The 19,347-nt window shown below is 43.6% G+C and overlaps 1 protein-coding gene across 3 annotated transcripts in view; it reads left to right on the forward strand.

The window, feature by feature from the left end:
- LOC124794598 (dipeptidyl peptidase 3) overlaps positions 1 to 8,441 on the forward strand; it is a 140,706-nt gene extending 132,265 nt beyond the window's left edge. For all 3 annotated transcript variants that reach the window (XM_047258113.1, XM_047258107.1, XM_047258106.1), the window contains exon 15: positions 8,237 to 8,441. In XM_047258113.1, coding sequence (XP_047114069.1) covers positions 8,237 to 8,370 — 134 coding nt within the window. In that variant the 3' untranslated portion in view covers positions 8,371 to 8,441. The remainder of the gene's footprint in view (positions 1 to 8,236) is intronic.
- Positions 8,442 to 19,347: the final 10,906 nt, after the last annotated feature.

The raw sequence follows: 19,347 nt of genomic DNA on the forward strand, positions 1-19,347 counted from the left end.
GAAGAACACCTTACAACCCATTTTGTGATGGCATTGGCATCGGGCTCCTACCCAGCTGCCTTCCTCCTTCAGAAACAGCGGGCTGAAGCTTCCCCTTATGTTTTACTCCTTGTCAGGTGGAATCCTACAATGAACCTTTTACAGAATTGGAACTTCTTCTGGCCTTCTATTCTTCTCATGGTTCAGCTGATGACCCTGACTCCATCCATAACCAGTTGCGTCAACACCTCAATACTCCACAATGACAATATCTCCTCCAGGTGTTAAATCGTGTTTGTCTCCAAGGCATTTTCCCCTCTCAGTGGAGAGACAGTATTGTGGTTCCTGTCCTTAAGCGTGGCAGGGATCCTTCGTCCCTTTGTAGCAAACTGGCCCATCAGCTTCACAAATATTCCTGGCCCCCTGCCAGTTATTAAAACAGGTGGTGGCTCATCAGCTCAATTGGGTTTTTGACTCTCAAATCATTTCATCTCCTTACCAGTGTAACTTTCGGGAGAGACAGTCCCTGATCAATTTTTATTTAGCACTGTTCTCAGCTCTCCGCAGACCCAGGAGAATGACATTCCACAGCGCTCTGTATTAATTGTTCTTGTTTCTTTAATCATTATTAATGGACTTGTTTCTCTAATCATTATTAATGGACTTGTGGCCTCTGCCAAACCATTGCTCACCGCTGCCCTCTATGTGAATGATTTCTGTATTTGGGCTAGCTCCCACTCGGTGGCCTCTATGGAACGACAGCTCCAGGCTACAATCCGGTGCACTTCCACATGGACACTCCAGGATGGAATGTAACAATATTAGAGAAGGAAAATTGCTACTCACCATATAGCGGAGAGGCTGAGTTGTGATAGGCACAACAAAAAGATGCACACAGTTATAGCTTTCGGCCATTAAGGCCTTTGTCAGACACACACACACACACACACACACACACACACACACACACACAAACGCAGCTTGCACACGTCTGTAGTCCCAGACAACTGAAACCACACTGCGAGCAACAGCACCAGTGCATGATGGGAGTGGCAGCTGGGTGGGGGTAAGGAGGAGGCTGGGAAGGGAGGGGGATAGTATGGTGGGGGTAGCAACAGTGAAGTGCTGCAGTTTAGACGGAGGGCAGGAGAGAAGGTGGGGTGGGGAGTTAGTAGTGGAAAGGAGAGAAATAAAAAGAAATTAAAAGACTGGGTGTGGCAATGAAATGACACCTGTGTAGTGCTGGAGTAGGAACAGGAGGGGGCTGTATGGGTGAGGACAGTGACTAACGAAGGTTGAGGCCAGGAACCGTAGGATGTATTGCAGGGAAAGTTCCCACCTGCACAGTTCAGAAGAGCTGGTGTTGTTGGGAAGGATCCATATGGCACAGGCTGTGAAGCAGTCATTGAGATGAGAGATATGTTTGACAGTGTGTTCAGCAGGGTGGTCCACTTGTTTTTTGGCCACAATTTGTTGGTGGCCATTCATGCTGATATACAGTTTGTTGGTTCTCATGCCTACATAGAATGCAGCACAGTGGTTGCAGCTTAGCTTGTAAGTCACATGACTGGTTTCACATGTAGCCCTGCCATTGATGGGATAGATGTTGTTAGGACAGGAGTAGGTGGTGGTAGGAGGATGTATGGGACACGTCTAACATCTAGGTCTATTACAGGGGTATGAGCCATGAGGTAAGGGACTGGGAGCAGGGGTTGCAAAGGATGAAGGAGTATATTGTGTAGGTTCAGTGGACGGTGGAATACCACTGTATGTGAGGGGTGGGAAGGATAGTGGGCAGGACATTTCTCATTTCAGGGCACGACGAGAGGTAATCGAAACCCTGGTGGAGAATGTAATTCAGTTGCCCCATTCCTGGATGGTACTGAGTTATGAGGGGAATGCTCCTCTGTGGCCGGACTGTGGGACTTTGGGAGGTGGTGGGAGACTGGAAAAATAAGGCACTGGGGATTTGTTTTTGTACAAGGTTGGGAGGATAATTGCGGTCAGTGAAGTCTTCAGGGAGACCCTCGGTATATTTTGAGAGGGACTGCTCACCACTTCAGATGCAACGACCACAAGTGGCTAGGCTGTATTGAAGGGACTTTTTGGTATGGAATGGGAGGCAACTGTCGAAGTGGAGGTATTACTGGTGGTTAGTAGATTTGATATGGACGAAGGTGCTTCTGTAGCCATCTCTGAGGTGGAGGTCAACATCTAGGAAGGTGGCTTGTCGAGTTGAGTAGGACCAGGTGAAACAAATGGGGGAGAAGTTGTTTAGGTTCTGGAGGAATGTGGATAGGGTGTCCTCATTTTCAATCCAGACAGCAAAGATGTCATCAATAAATCTGAAGCAGGTGAGGGATTTAGGATTCTGGGTTTTTAGGAAGGATTCCTCTAGATCGCCCGTGAATACCGTATTTATTCGAATCTAAGCCGCACTTTTTTTCCGGTTCTTGTAATCCAAAAAACCGCCTGCGGCTTAGAATCGAGTGCAAAGTGGAAGTTCTGAAAAATGTTGGTAGGTGCCGCCACAACTAACTTCTGTCGTCGAATATATGTAGTGCTTCACAGGTACAAAGATAAATACTAGCACCAAAACCTCTGCGTCAGTAACTAAATTTTAAAAAAAGGTGGAAGACGAGCTTTTTTTTCTCCGCCCTGAGTTTCAACCACTGCATTTACATACATTACCCAACGAAGTAAATACAAATTCCGTATTGTTCATCTTCGAATGTAGCAGCATTTCAATGCACTACGAAAATCCGACTGGCAAGACTGTTTGGGATGTTTGTCAATATGGCCAACTCTGCGTTCTAAATTTTTTCCTACCTGTGAGAAGAGATGGTTGCTAATAGGAACTTTATGAATTGTGAAACACATGCAGTATTCTCTCCACAATAATAATAATACAAATGTAAACATTTTGCCATGTATTCTTTCGTGTTTGCTGCTATCTCATTTAAATCCAGTCTGCCTAATAAACTACGAAACTATAGTGAGACAACAGCAAACGCGGAAGAATATACATATCATGTCATGTATGTATTCGTATTATTCTTATGCCGAATAGTGATACGGTCAGAAATGAAGCACGGCAATTGATTATATTTTTAAATCTAAGATGACTCTAATTTCTGTGCAGAATGTAATGTACTAAAGAGGCATCTGCAAAGATTTTCAAACAGAGAAAAAATTCTCGTTCAGAACATCTTCTATCGTAGTAAGTAACAACAAATAGCAGTCTCTTGCCATTGTTTCGCTAATGAGACGATTCCTCTTTTTTTTTTTTAAATTGTAAGCGGCGGTAGCGCGCACAAAAGCAAGCCATGCCGCGAGCGGCGACAGGTCATAAATATTCATTATCAGAATACGACAAACAATGCATGACACAGTACAGTAATGCATTTTCAGCTTTGAGTGACATAAACTCCTATAACAAAGAGAACAGCACTTATCATATCAACGAAAAATAAGCAATCAATTCAAACCAGACGAAGCGTGTGAAAAAGGAAGGGTACCCGTATAAATACGGACGGAGCACCTGACGCATAGCAACGGCTACCTGGTAAAGCTTAACTGCTAAGCTTACGACTCGAACCAAACTTCTATAGCTGTATCGTCATTCATTCGACCTAAATTGTGTCTCGTGTTACAATGGACCAACTTTGTTTCGATTTGGAGGTGCGGCCTAAAACTTTTCTCTCCCCTTGAATTTCGAGCCTCATTTTTCAGGTGCGGCTTAAATTCGAGTAAATGCGGTATGTTGACGTAGGATGGTGCCATGCGGGTGCCCATAGCTGTACCCCAGATTTGTTTGTAGGTAATGCCTTCAAAGGAGAAGTAATTGTGGGTGGTGATATAGTTGGTAATGACGACTAGGAAGGAGGTTGTTGGTTTGAAATCCATAGGGAGTCTGGAAAGATAGTGTTCAATAGCAGTAAGGCATGGGCATTAGGAATGTTAGTTTACAGGGAGGTGGAATAAATAGTGATGAGCAGGGCACATCGTGTTAAAGGGACAGGAACTGTGGAGAGCCTGTGGAGGAGATGGTTGGTATCTTTTATATAGGTGGATAGGTTCCAGGTAATAGGTTGAAGGTTTGGGCTACGAGAGCAGAGATTCTCTCAGTGGGGGCACAGTAACTGGCCATAATGGGTCATCCTGCGTGGTTGGGTTTATGGACTTTAGCAAGCATGTAGCAGGTGGGAGTGCAGGGAGTGGTAGGGGTAAGTAGAGAGATGGATTCTGGGGAGAGGTTCTGGGATGGGCCTAAGGATTAGAGTACTGATTGGAGATCCTGCTGGATTACTGGAATTGGGTCACTGTGGCAAGGTTTGTAGGTGGAAGTATCTGACTGCTGACGGAGTACTTCCACCAGGTATTCCTTGCGATTCAAAACAATGTTGGAGGAGCCTTTGTCTGCAGGTAGAATTATAAGGTCGGGATCCATTTTTAGATGGTGGACTGCTGTTCTGTTTGCAGATGTAAGGTTAGTTTGCATGTTAAGGGATTTGGGGAATGATGGAGAGTCCCTCTCAAAATATACCGAGGGTCTCACTGAAGCCTTCATTGACTGTAATTATCCTCCCAGTCTTGTACAAAAAACAAATCCCCAGTGCCTTATCTTTCCAGTTTCCCACCACCAACTCCCAAAGTCCCACAGTACGGCCACAGAGGAGCATTCCCCTCGTAACTCAGTACCATCCGGGAATAGAGCAATTGAATTTCATCGCCAGGGTTTTGATTACCTCTCGTCGTGCCCTGAAACGAGAAATTTCTCGCCCACTATCCTTTCCACCCCTCCTACAGTGGTATTGGTATTCCACCGTTGGCCGAACCTACACAATATACTTTTCCATCCTTACACGACCCCTCCTCCAAATCCCTTACCTCATAGCTCATACCCCTGTAATAGACCTAGATGCAAGACATGCCCCATACATCCTCCTACCACCACCTACTCCTGTCTGTTCACTAACATCACCTATCCCATCAAAGGCAAGGCCACCTGTGAAACTGGTCGTCATGTGAGCTACTGGCTAAGCTGCAACCACTGTGCTGCATTCTATGTAGGCATGACTAGCAACAAGCTGTCTGTTCACATGAATGGCCACCAACAAACTGTGGCCAAAAAACAAGTGGACTACCCTGTTGCTGAACATGCTGCCAAACATGATATCCCTCATCTCAATGACTACTTCACGTCCTGTGCCGTATGAATCTGTCTCACCAACACCAGCTTTTCTGAATTTGGCAGGTGGGAACTTTCCCTACAATACGTCCTACATTCCCGTAATCCTCCTGACCTCAACCTTCGTTAGTCACTGACCTCACCCATCTAGCCCCCCTCCCTGTTCCCATTCCAGCACTACACAGCTGTCATTTCACCACCACACCCAGTCTTTTAATTTCTTTGTATTTCTCTCCTTTGCGCTACTAACCCCCCTCCTCACCTTCTCTCCTGCCCTCCGTCTAAGCTGCAGCACTTCACTGTCTGCCACCCCCACCATACTATCCCTCCCCCCACCCTGCCTTACCCCCACGCAGTCGCCACTCCCATCATGCACTGGTGCTGCTGCTCGCAGTGTGGTTTCAGCTGTTTGAGCCTGCAGACGTGTGTGTGTGTGTGTGTGTGTGTGTGTGTGTGTGTGTGTGTGTGTGTGTGCGTGCGTGTGTTGCTGACAAAGGCCTTATAGCCGAAAGCTATAATTGAGTGAATCTTTTTGTTGTGTCTATCGCAATTCAGCATCTTCTCTATATGGTGAGTAGCAACTTTCCTTCTCTAATATTGTTCCACATGGACACTTCCGCACAGTTTCCAGTTCTCTCCTATTAAGTCAAAGGTGATGCATTGCTGTCACCGTACTATGGTCCATCCTGATCCAGAGCTCTACCTCAATGCCCATCATGTAACTTTGGTCCCCTAGTTCCATTTCTTGGGTCTTCTTTTTGACGACTAGGTCACTCGGTTGCCCCATATCCATGTTGGCTGTTTCATGTAAACTCAATTTTCTTCGCTCCCTTGCCAACACCTCTTGAGGTGCGGGCATTCAACCTGTCCCTGCATTTAAGAGGCATTAGTTCCGTCGTGTGCGGACTATGGTTGTCAAGTTTATGAACTAGCTGCCCCTTCCACACTGCTCGTTTTGGCTACAGTTCACCATCATGGTATCCTTTTAGCCACTGGTGCCTTTTTGCACTAGCCCTATCGATAGTCCTCTGGTTGACACTGGGATCCCTTCCATTTCAGTTTGGTGGTCCCAGCTCCTGGTTTCTTATGCCATCACTATCCATTCTTCCCCTGCTCACCATTCGTATTCTATTTTTCTCTCTACTTCGGGTCATCACAGCCTGCCCTTAGGTGGGTTTATCGTTTGGGATCTGTCTCACCTCTCATGCCATAGCTTCCATTTCCCCTTCTTGTCCTCTTCCCCACATTCTCTCCCGACCACTTCCCCTTCGTTAGTTCCTCAGCCATGGATTCTGAAGGCTCTCTTTCGGGGACTAAAAGCTCCATTGTTCCAATGGTGTTCTGTAGTCACCCCCCCTCCCCGAATGTTCTTATGGGAATTTCAGGATGCCATCGTTTTTTAGATTGATGGCTCTGAATCGTCAGATCATATGGGCTATGCCTTCATGTCTTCTGTTGGCAAGGAACACCATCTCTTTCCTGCCACATGTTTGATGTTTACTGGGGAATTGGTGGCCACCTATCAGGCCCTCTTGTTTATTAAACAGTCCTCCCTCACCCAACTTTTGTTATGTACGGACTCAATGAATGGCCTTCAGGCTATCGCTCAGTGTTTTTGCCACCACCCCATGATCTCTGCCATCCACAACCTTCTCACTGATCTTGGTGATGTTGCTTGTTTGGTTGATTTCCTTTGGGTTCCTGGCCTCATAAGTATCCCAAGTAATGAACTTGCTGCACATCTGCGTGGGGAAATTACCACCTACCCCTGTTTTCTGTGGCCATTCTGGGGGCGTATTTGCGACTTTACATCAAATTCCTTTTGGCTCAGTCATGAGCTGACTGTTGGGAATCTACCCTCCCTGTCTAATAAACTTCATGCCATCAAGGAGACTCCCACAATGTGACACTTTTCCCTATGCCTCTCTGTGCAGGAATCTAACATCCTCTGCTGTCTTTGTATTGGCCATACTAGGTTGACCCATGGTTTTTAACTCTGCAGTGAGGCACCCACCCCTCTTTAGTTGTAGGGGTCCACCCATGCTGATACAGATTTTGCTGGACTGCCTCCGCCTTTTGGCCCTTCAATGGCTAAATTATTTTGTTGTTGTTGTGGTCTTCAGTCCAGAGACTGGTTTGATGCAGCTCTCCATGCGACTCTATCCTGTGCAAGCTTCTTCGTCTCCGAGTAGCTAATGCAACCCACATCCTTCTGAATCTGCTTAGTGTATTCATCTCTTGGTCTCCCTCTACGATTTTTACCCTCCACGCTGGCCTCCAGTACTAAATCAGCGATCCCTTGATGCCTCGGAACATGTCCTACCAACCGATCCCTTCTTCTAGTCAAGATGTACCACAAATTTCTCTTCTCCCCAGTTTTATTCAATACCTCCTCATTAGTTATGTGATCTTCCCATTGAACCTTCAGCATTCTTCTGTAGCACCACATTGTGAAAGCTTCTATTCTCTTCTTGTCCAAACTATTTATCGTCCATGTTTCACTTCCATATATGGCTACACTCCGTACAGATACTTTCAGAAACGACTTCCTGACACCTAAATCTATACCCAGTGTTAACAAATTTCTCTTCTTCAGAAACGGTTTCCTTGCCATTACCAGTCTACATTTTATATCCTCTATACTTCTACCATCATTAGTTATTTTGTTCTCCAAATAGTAAAACTCATTTCCTAATCTAATTTCCTCAGCATCACCCAAATTCATTAGACTACATTCCATTATCCTTGTTTTGCTTTTGTTGATTTTCTTCTTACATCCTCCTTTCAAGACACTATCCATTCCATTCAGCTGCTCTTCCAGGTCCTTTGCTGTGTCTGACAGAATTACAATGTCACCGGCGAACCTCAAAGTTTTTATTTCTTCTCCATGGATTTTAATTTCTACTCCAAATTTTTCTTTTGTTTCCATTACTGCTTGCTCAATACTAAATTATTTAAAGGAATAAACTATATTTTACGAATTTTTCAATGGAAATTTATTTAGATTTGGTGTAATTTTTTGTGTCATATATTGTAAACACTAATTGTAACTATCCTACTTTCCAGATGGAAAGGTGTCACTGAAAACATATGAAGCATCACATGAAGGTCTCATTGAGTCATTCATCGATAGATTCCCATCATCTGATGTTGACGTGATTTTGGAAGAGTTGTGGGAAAAGGACCAGAAATATTTTTGATGTGTCATTGTGTTATAAAATGGAAATGCTGTGATATCTGCATTTAAATAAAGTTATTTTTATGCTTTTAATATTTTATTGTTAGATGTTGTCCAAAACACCGACAGTACAAAAGAAATGTATGAGGTACATTTCAAAATTACTTCCAAAAACATTTCACGCGCCTACACAAATTCACACACAAGGATGTCAAGCAGCACTTGAAATTGAGCATCTTATATTGGATTAGGTTTGGTTTGCAGTGCCTGTCTCTGACTGCATTGATCAGATTTTCATCATACAGGGCAAGAAATTGCTTCTTGCTGCAGATGGTTCATTCACAGGTGACAAGATTGTGTCAGAGTGACTTTATGAAGAAATGGCAGGTACTAAAATGTAGATACTTATGATGTTTAGTGGGCTTGATCTGGACAGAAGTTCGAATGGAGAGATGCAGGTAAACATCAGAAGGGGGTATGCTGGGCTATGGACCAGGTGAAGTAAATGGACTTCCTCAGACCTCAGCGTGTCACCTTCCTAGAGGTTGCTCACCACCTCTCTAATGGCTACATTCAAGCCTCTGTCTATAGACTATCCACTAACCATCAACAATACCTGCCATCACGTCCACAATAAAAGGTATGGATGGAAGTAAAGTTCCTCTGTCCTGTTTATATGGTTATTGATGACTCAGCACTTCAGCTATTCAGGGAGTTGTTACCTTTCCTTGTACAGTCACATAAATTTCATTCAAGGAGTTTCCTGTAGCACTTTTTTACTGATTAAGTTGCAAAAAAATAATCTGAATTAAGATTTGTTCAGCCCACCGACCCCTTCCTGTCTCCACTTTCCCTCCTTGGAGGTCATTTTTATGACAGTGTATGCTGTATGAACATATTGACACAGGATCAGGAAAGAAAGATCTGTGCCCTTCAGACACAACTAGGAGAAGTCAGAAATTAACTAACAAGGGGATCTTCCGGTCTTGGAAATTCGGTTCAGGATGAGACATCGCAGGTTAGCAGTATACCTTAAGGGTGTCCATTCATAGAAGCCTTAAAGCGCACTATCCAGAAAATTCCGAAAAGAAAGGGCTCTGAAGTTGAAACGTAGCACATACACCTCTCATATTTGGGTCATAAGTAGCAAGATAGCAGTTACGTGAAGGAGGTCAGTCAGTAATGGGCTAGACTGTCATGTGGACAATCTGGTTTCTGGTCTAACTATCTGCTGGTTTAGTTCCATTTTATTTCGTAATTGTTTTAAAAATTATAACAACTGTTAAATAAAGTTAATGACATAAAGTATTATCAGTTAAATCATAATTTTTGTGTAATGGCTGTCATAGTTACTTAAAATATGAATTACGTTCATCAGTATTTTCTTTTTAAGAAGTTGAATAACTTCAGATGCATTTTTAATGGAGGTAAATTAATTACAGCTCTCACAAAATTCTGGATGGAGTTTCAATTATATAATTTCTTTTTCTTTGTAGTATCATGTACATTTGTCAATTTCATATTTTATGTGTTAGCACCAGAATGATAATTGTCATAAAAACACTGAAAACAAAATATAATTTGGCAGCTCGCATAGTTTACAGAAACAACATTTATAAAATGTTTGTTGAAAAACATACTTTGTTCACATTCCTGAGAACTTCTCTTTCATCAGAAATCCTGGAAGCATACCAGGCACATCGGATCATTTCCTTAAAAATTGGCAATGATGGCTGATTGTATTCTTATACAGTCTCCATGAGAATTTATTTATCTATTATTTTCAATAAGATAAGCGCAGTTTTGTGTACAATTTATCAGATTTTTTACTTGTCTATAAAAATACATGTCACTTGGTTGCACAAGTTGAGTATATTTCAGAGGAATCACTTTAATTGTACATGTTGTTTAATTTCTTCTCATCCTGAAAAAAATCGTCGTATAATTCCGGCTTTACTTACCCACCCCAAGAGTCAATAATTAACAGAAACTGTTCTTGACCCACATAAGACTTCAAACACCAGTTGAGAAAGTCGGTAGACATTTGTCATTAGCTTCCCAGATTTGGAAGATGTTATTACAGCATTTTTATAATTTTGCTTATATTCTTTTACTACCTTTTTAATTTTTTTTTTATTTACCTGGGGGAACTAAAGTTACAGGTTGCCTCGTTTAAACACGCACACACTTGAGGTAAGATGTTTCCAGACAGAGAGCATATTGAATGGTATAAGTATGCATCACTTTATTCATGTCATGTTTTGTAACAATGAAAATGCAGATAAAATACCTTTCGCACTATCCAAAATGTTTTAGCATTTAATATCTGTTGATAACTTGTATTGTACTTCTGATTCTGAAAATGTAAGCTTTAGTACAGACACTATAGTTAATATGTAATGGATGTGATAGCATATTTATAGCTGACTGTATGTAACTGATTGTAATTATAATGTAAATATTATAAATTGCTGGGTAATAGCCAAGGAAACTTTATTTTAATGTATCAATAATCTTTGCATATGGAGTGTCTCTGTCGTGCTGCAAGCAGAGAGGAAGCAGAGCAGCTTGAGTGATGAGAGTGCGGGAATGTTTGTTGGGCGCTCCCACAGACACGGTGTGCAGCTATGACCATGCCAATATATATGCACCAAACTCATTAGCCTGCAAGTATTGAGAGCATGGTAGCTGTGGACAGCTGGAGGAAGTTGCAATTCTAACTACTGCCTGTCCCATAATGATTCGTGGCTCTGTAGATGACTCGGGGCTCTCGACCAGCAGCGGCAACGGTCGCAGCTTAGCATTTTCATCAGCTGCGTTCTTAGTCATCCACACAGCTACAACATTGTAAAACTGATAAGTGACAAATGACTAACCTAAATGATAACCTGCAATAGTTAAAATTTGTAGGGCACTTGTGGTCGTTGTCCTTGGGCATTATTACCAACCAGGGTCCCTTTCCTTTCTATGCAGCCATCAAGTGTCATAAAATGAAAATTGAATAACTATATACTGCCAGTTTTGTTTGTTTGTTAATGACCAGTTTGTCTAAATTTTCTGCCTCAGTAACTGTTTGTTCTTGTATTCCATAACAGAGGCTTAACTAATTTAAAATTTTGGGTGTTAACTTCATTCACTTAAGGTAATACAAAATTTTGCTGGCAAAACTAATAAATAAAGATACAGCACAAATTACGAGTGTGCAATTTAATTTATTCTGTATTTAGCTTAGCGAGTGACTTCTGCTGGCTTGGTATGTATTTTGTCATAACATTAAAAGTAAAATCAGTAGCTCTTTTGCTTGAAGTAAATTCAACACAGTCTTTCAATAATTAAAAGTAAACTGCTTACTTTTTTTCCAAATTTTGCATTATGTTATGCTGAGGTTACTGGAAGTCATCTTTTTTACATAACAAAGTTTTTGTTAGCTTTATTTAACCAGTAACTTCACTTAACTTTACTGTCAAAGTTCAGTATTTCAGAATAAGTATCTGCAAACTCAGTGCTTTCTGATCCATTTATTTTCTCATGAACTGTTGTGTTGTGGAAAGTGTGACAACCTGCTGTTGCCACACAAGTGATTATTTGTCTGTTTCTTTGCCATTATCTTTCTTAAGATTCTGGAGATTCATTGCCTTAGTGGGCTGCCGACTGCTTAATTATCACCTTTTTAGCTAATTAGTGTGTTGTTTTTTTTTTGTATTATCAATATTTTTGTATTAAATATGACTTCAGAAGTGTCTGTTGTACACTTTCTTCCTCCTAGCCAGTATTATTTTCCTTCGATGGTGATAATCTTAACTCACTGTAAAATTTCATAAGGCATATGCGATCATGGTCAATTATATCACAGTCCAGTAGGTTGATTACGAAGGTCTTTTGCTTCCTTCGAGAGCCAGACACTGTTGTATACCAACTGATACTGACCTACAGGCAAGAAAAAACAACAGAAATTAAAGTATTTTGTCAGAGAATCATGAAAATAGAGAGTAAAATAAATTTTTAAATACACTGCAATAAATACCTGTCTTTCATTCTTGATAACAAAATCTTTGTTGAAATTCAGTATTAGTTTTAACGTCTGGGTTTGAAAAGTGTCTGCAGCAGCCAAGGTTTCTTAGATTGTCACAGTTGCTTGTCTTGAAACAAATCCTGTCACTTTTTGCTGACAAATTCCGTGCTTAATTTGGTATCTGAACTCAGCTGTCACAAGCTTTAAATTCAAAATCTGTTAACTTTTGTACTGCTGCTAAAACCCACTGTTGCAAGTTCCATGTAGTCCCTACTGATAATTTTCTTGGGATTCCACAAAATGATCATACATCCAGGAACTGATTGCTGTGTACTTATCAAATTCATTTTCTTCCTCCCATTCCCTCTTTCTTAACCAGTTGCATCTCTCCACCCCCCCCCCACCCCCCACATGGTGTGAGCCTTTGCAATATTAGCAATGTTAATTTTGTATTCCAAAAAACAATGGTCTACTTCTCTTGCCCTTTTTTCTCCTGGTTCATATTCGCCGATGAGCTATGGTCTATGAACTTTCCAAAAGGTTCGTTTTCGAGAGCAAATTCACCATCAGTCAAAAATATTTTTTCACCAAACATGTCCATAGCACGTATGTAAATTTCTTCACCCATCAAAATTGCGTCATGAGAAATTGTCACTGTTCTGATGCTGTCAAATTATTTGCAGCAAGCAAGCTTTCATAATAAACAACCCCCCCCCCCTCCTCCCTGCGGGTCTGGGGGTTAGAAAAGACCGGAGGTATCCCTGCCTGTCGTAAGAGGCAACTAAAAGGAGTTCTCAGTCTTCAGCCCTATGAGTCCAGGTCTCATTTTATGGTTCGACCTGCCGCTTTCAAATTCAACAGAAGTGCGGGCCATTTGGGGAAGGACGCCTCACGTGGTGCATGAGTGATCCATAGTGCCCTTAGATTCAGTCACCTGAATCTCTTGTCATGGCTTTGAATCTCCACCTGCAATTCAAGTATTTGGGTGAGGACACTTTCCGTGGTATGTCATCTTCTCCCGTTGTCTCCTGTCCTCTTTCGCCGCCATGACAGTATTGGATTTCTCTGCACCCAATATCCAGCACAGTAGCCAGTCCGTTGTGTTGGGGCCCTCATGTACCCATTTGGTGGTAGCCCCTGACAACACAGAGACCGCACTGCTGGTGCCTGAGCTGGAATATCCCCATGTATGCCTGTCTTCCTGGGACATCAGGACTCCTGGCAATGGCCTTCAAGCCAGTTGGCCTTTGCTGTGGCTGGGTGGCGCCCACGGGGAGAGCCCCCGATCAGAGCGGGTGGCATCAGGGCAGATGACCTGCAATGAAGGAGACTGTCATCTCTTGCTGGTGACCGTAAGACATCAGCAGTCTCTAACAAGGGAACCTCCCCATCGCACCCCCCTCAGATTTAATTACTAGTTGGCACAGTGGATAGGCCTTGAAAAACTGAGCACAGATCAATCGAGAAAACAAGAAGTTGTGTGGAACTAAGAAAAAATAAGCAAAATATACAAACTGAGTAGTCCATGCGCAAGATAGGCAGCATCAAGGGCAGTATGAACTCTGAAGCGCCGTGGTCCCGTGGTTAGCATGAGCAGCTGCGAAACGAAAGGTCTTTGGTTCAAGCCTCCCTCGAGTGAAATTTTTTTTTTTTATTTTCAGACTATTATCAAAGTTAAGACACTCAAACATAATCAACTTCGCTCTCTAAAATTCCAGAACATGTTCAGATTTGCTTGGACACATGCAGGATTTGACGGTCTACACACGGAAAAATTTGAAAACGTTAAAAACATATACTTTGACAGAGCACAGGGAAAACTGCGACTGTGAAACTGCTGCATTCATTTGTTGCAGTTCATGTGACAAACTCTTATATTTTCATCACTTTTTTGGGAGTGATTATCACATCCACAAGAAAACCTAAATCAGCAAGGTAGAAGAATCTTTTACCCATTCGCCAAGTGTACAAGTTAGATCAGACGTGTTGTCCTGTGGAGGAATCGGTTGACCTATGACCTTGCGAGCAAATGTTTTCGGTGCCCATTGGAGAGGCACGTCATTTCGTCTACTAATCGCACGGTTTTGCGGTGCGGTGGCAAAACACAGACACTAAACTTATTACAGTGAACAGAGACGTCAATGAACGAACGGACGGATCATAACTTTGCGAGAATAAAGAAAGTAAAATTTTGACTCGATGGAAGACTTGAACCAAGGACCTCTCACTCCGGAGCCGCCCACGCTAACCATGGGACCACGGGGCTCCTGAGCTCACAATATCCTTAATGTTGTTTATGTTGCACATGGACTACTCAGTTCGTATATTTTGCTTATTTTTATCGTAGTTCCACACAACTACTTTCTGTTTTCTCGATTGATCTGTGTCCAGTTTTTCGAGGCCTATCCACTGTGCCAACTTATAACAAAATCTGAGGGGGGTGTGATGGGGAGGTTCCCTTGTAAGAAGGGCAAGACCAAATACAATGCCGACATGACCCTAAATCGTTTCCCTCCCTCGCTACACCATGGGGGGAACATAGGGGTACAGAACGGAGAGAGCCATATTCGCCTCGGTTTTTAGTCTGTAGTAGAAGTGATGGGTTACTCCTTTCTATATACGAAGCCTCAATTTTTCATTGAGTATCTTGAGGTTAAGTTTGGAGAAGTGACAGCACTGTCCACAATGTGAAACGGCGCCATCTTGATTCAGACAGCATCCCCAGCCCAATCCCAAGTGTTAATTGCATGTGACAAGCTGGGTGATATTTCTGTTTCCGTTACTCTCCATAAAAGCCTCAACATGGTCCAGGGGATCATTTTCCATCGCGATCTCCTCTTGCAGTCTGACGCCGAGCTTCGCATCCATTTAGAACGGCAATTTCATCCAGCAGGTTTACAGGTGACCCAAAGACAACAGGGTTGCTACTGGGTCCTTCATCTTGGCCTTTGAGGGTGATTCATTGCCTGAAAAGATCAAGGTGATAGTTTACCGCTGTATCATTAAACCATACATCCCCTTATGTGATGCTTTAAGTGCTGGAAATTTGGGCACGTCTTCCCGCTGCACTTCCAGCGCTACATGTTGAGACTGCAGACGTCCACTGCCCCCAGATACTCCATGTGCACCATCTCCCACTTGTATCAACTGTGGAGAGCACCACTCCCCCTGCTCGCCAGATGCCCAGTACTCTGAAAGGAGCGGAAAATTGTGGAGTAAAAGACCCTGGACTGGTTGACTTACAGAGAGGCTAAACGTAAATTTGAAAGATGACACACCATTCGGTTGTAGCCATATGCTGCAGAAATATCACCATCTCTGTCCCAAGTGCCAGTGGTTCCTCACTCTATGCCACGAACAGTGGTCCCTCCGGGCCACCAGAATACATCCGCCCCCTTAGTGGCAGGAGGCAAATCTTCCTCCGTTGCTCCCAAAGCACCTATTAAGGGAACAAGGCCCCTCCAATTGCAGAGGACATCAGTCCCCTCTCCCCTCATGCAGAATCAACAGCCTCCTCCGGTTCCTCTTGTGTGGAAGGGGTCCCTTGGGCCCCTCTCTCCCAAAGGTCTCCACTAATGCCATGGCGGACACTCGCCAGTGGCTCAAGGAACCAAAAGCTGCTGGACGAAGAGCTTCACGATCTTCCTGCATGCCTGAAGCTTCTTCGGAGAAATCTTCCCAGCAAGTCCCTAAAGAGAAGTGATAGGGTACCAGACCCCAACAGGTGTTCCCAGTGTTAACATAAATGGTGTGTTATCTACCGACACAAACGCGATTGTTGAGCACTATGCTCCTGCGTCTGCGTCGTAGGATTACCCCCCAGTCTTTTGCACTCTCAAATGGTGGATGAAAGGGAAAGTCCTCTCATTCACTACACACCTTGTGAACGCTATAACGCCTCATTTACATAGTGGGAACTCCTCAGTGCCCTTGCACATTGCCCCGACACAGCTCCTGGGCTTTATCGGACCCACAGTCAGTCTCTCGTGTGACTACAAGCGGCATATCCTCCCGATCTTCAACCAGATCTGTTGCAATGTTGTCTTTCCATTGCACTGGCGGTAGAGCACCATCATTCCAGTGCTCAAACCCAGCAAAAACAGCCTCACCAATGTTCTTTGTAAGCTGCTGGAACGTATGTTGCGTTGGCGGTTGCGTTGGATCCTGGAGCCACGTGGCCTACTGGCTCCGTGCCTGGGTTGCTCTACCACTGAGAATCTTGTGTCCCTTGAATCTGCCATCTGAACAGCATTTTCCAGACACCAACACCTTGTTGCCATCTTTTTTGATTTACGAAAAGCATATGACACCATCTGGCGACATCATACCCTTGTCACATTATTCAAGTGAGGTGTCTGAGGCCCACTCCCAATTTTTATACAGTGTTTCCTGTCGCTACATAATTTCCATGTCCAAGTTGGTGCCTCCTATAGTTCCCCTTATGTCCAGTAGAAGGGCTCTGTATTGAGTGTATCTCTATTTTTAGTGGCCATTAATGGTCTAGCAGCAGCTGTAGTGCCATCATCTCACCCTCTCTGTGTGCAGATGACTTCTGCATTTCGTACTGCTCCACCAGTACTGGTGTTGCTGAGCGGCGCCTACAGGGAGCCAGCCACAAAGAACCGTCATGGGCTCGAGCCCATGGCTTCCAGTTTCCGGCTGCAAAGTCGTGTGTTATGGACTTCTTTTGGCTTCATGCCGTTCATCCGGAACCAGAACTTTACCTTACTGATGATCGTCTCAATTTAGTGGAGATATATTGATTTTTAGGACTGGTTTTCAATCCCCGATTGACTTGACTTCCTCACTTCAGTCAGCTTAAGCAGAAGTGATGACAGCAGCTCAGTACCCTCCACTGCCTGAGCAACATGAACTGGGGTGCAGATCACTCTACACTGCTACAGTTCTACAGAGCCCTTGTTCAATTCTGCCTTGACTATGGGCGTCTGGTGTATGGTTCGGTGGCAACCTCATCTTTACTCAACCCAGTGCACCACTGTGTTGTTCGACTAGTGACAGGAGCTTGTAGGATAAATCCGGTGACCAGCGTCCTGGTGGAGGCTGGAGTCCCTCCATTACAGGTCAGGTGTGCACAACTGCTCACCAGTTACGTTGCACACATTCATAGTTCTCCTGTGCGTGCGAATTACAGTCTCCATTTCCCACACACAGCGGTTCATCTCCTGCATTGGTGGCCCAAGTCAGGGCTTACAATTGCAGTCCACGTCCGATCTCATCTATGTGAACTGGAGTCCTTGCCTTTACCACTTATACACGAGGTCCATTTGCATATACCTCCATGGTGTACACCTAGTCCGCGGCTTAGCCTGGACCTTTCACATGGCCCAAAGGACTCAGTTCACCCTCGTCTCTCTCCTCTCGATTCTTGACATGTACCGAGGCCGTGAAGTGGTTTACACAGACTGCTTGCTGGCTGATAGTCACGTTGGCTTCACATATGTCCATGGAGGACATATTGAACAGCACTCCTTGCCAAATGGCTGCAGTGTTTTCACTACAGATCTGGCGGCCATTTCTCGTGCTATTGAGCACATCCATTCATGCCCTGGGGAGTCGTTCCTTCTGTGTACTTGCTCATTGAGCAGCCTACAAACTATTGACCAGTGCTACCGTCGTAATCCTTTGGTAGCGACCATCCAGGAGTCCCTCTATGCCTTCGAAAGGTCCAATCATTCAGTGGTGTGTGTGTGGACCCCAGGACACGTCGGAATCCCAGGCAACGAAGTTGCTGGCCAAACAGGCTACACAGAAACTGATTATGAAGATCAGCATTCCAATAACTGGCCTGCGTTCGTTTTTATGCCACCATGTATTTCGGCTTTGGGAGACAGAATGGCACAGTCTCAGTATCCACAACAACCTGCATGCCATTATGGAGACTTCAAATGTGTGGCAGTCCCCCATGCGGGCCTCTTGCAGGGACTCTGTGGTTCTCTGCATTGGTCATGCTTGGGCAACCCACATCTACCTCCTGTGCCGTGAAGACCTGCCTCAGTGTCAATACAGTGCCTGGTTTACATTGGCCCATATTCTGGTGCACTGTCCCTCTTTGACTGCCCTGCGACGAAATCTTCGGTTACTGGTCTTGTTGCCACTAATTTTATCTGACAACGCCTCATCAGCTGATTTAGTTTTACATTTTATTAGTGAGGTTGAGTTTTATCATTCTATCTAAGTTTTAGCGCATGTCATATGTCCCTCTGTGTCCTCCACCCTAGTGCTTTTAGGGTGGAGGTTTTAATGTTTTGCAGAGTGGCTGGCTTCTCCTTTTTATTCTCATGGTCAGCCAGCCCTGGTAATCTGTTTTGTTGTTTTAATCTCTTCTACCTGTTTCTTGCATTTCTGTGGGTTTCTTCTCCACATTTTTCTTGTAATTTTTCCTTTCTCTCCGTTTTGTGTTGTCAGTCTCGCTTGTTTTATTCTGTCCCTTATGGCATTGTTTTATTTGGAACCAGGGACCAATGACCCAGCAGTCTGGTCCCTTCCCCTCCTCTTTTCAACCAACCAACCAATAAACAACTGCATCTTTTAACATCATGTCTGACCACTTCACTGTATAATGAATCTGCAGCTTCTGACAGTTTTGTGATGTCCTCATTGACAGACTTTTTAATTCACAATATTGTAAAAATTCCAATAATATTTCACAGTACAGCATACTCCAATCTCTGCAAAAGTCAGCAATGAACTGGCACTATTGCAGGTAAGGCCATTGCTCGATTAGTTCTCTGCGGGCCTAGATGCTTCCTGACTGTCTGCCTGTCTGTATATAGAATAGGACGACAGCTATACTCTGCTTTTCCACAAAAACACTGGTTCCTCGAATTTGCAATGAATATTCGTAACCTTACCACAGCTTATATCTCACCCAATTTTGTAAAATATACTAATGACAGTAGTTACCTTCGTTAAAAAAGCATTTGAAATTATTCAACTTTTTGAAAAGAGAGCAGTGATGAGAGTAAT

The sequence above is a fragment of the Schistocerca piceifrons genome, chromosome 1, assembly GCF_021461385.2.
Source record: "Schistocerca piceifrons isolate TAMUIC-IGC-003096 chromosome 1, iqSchPice1.1, whole genome shotgun sequence".
In the NCBI taxonomy this organism is placed as follows: domain Eukaryota; kingdom Metazoa; phylum Arthropoda; class Insecta; order Orthoptera; family Acrididae; genus Schistocerca; species Schistocerca piceifrons.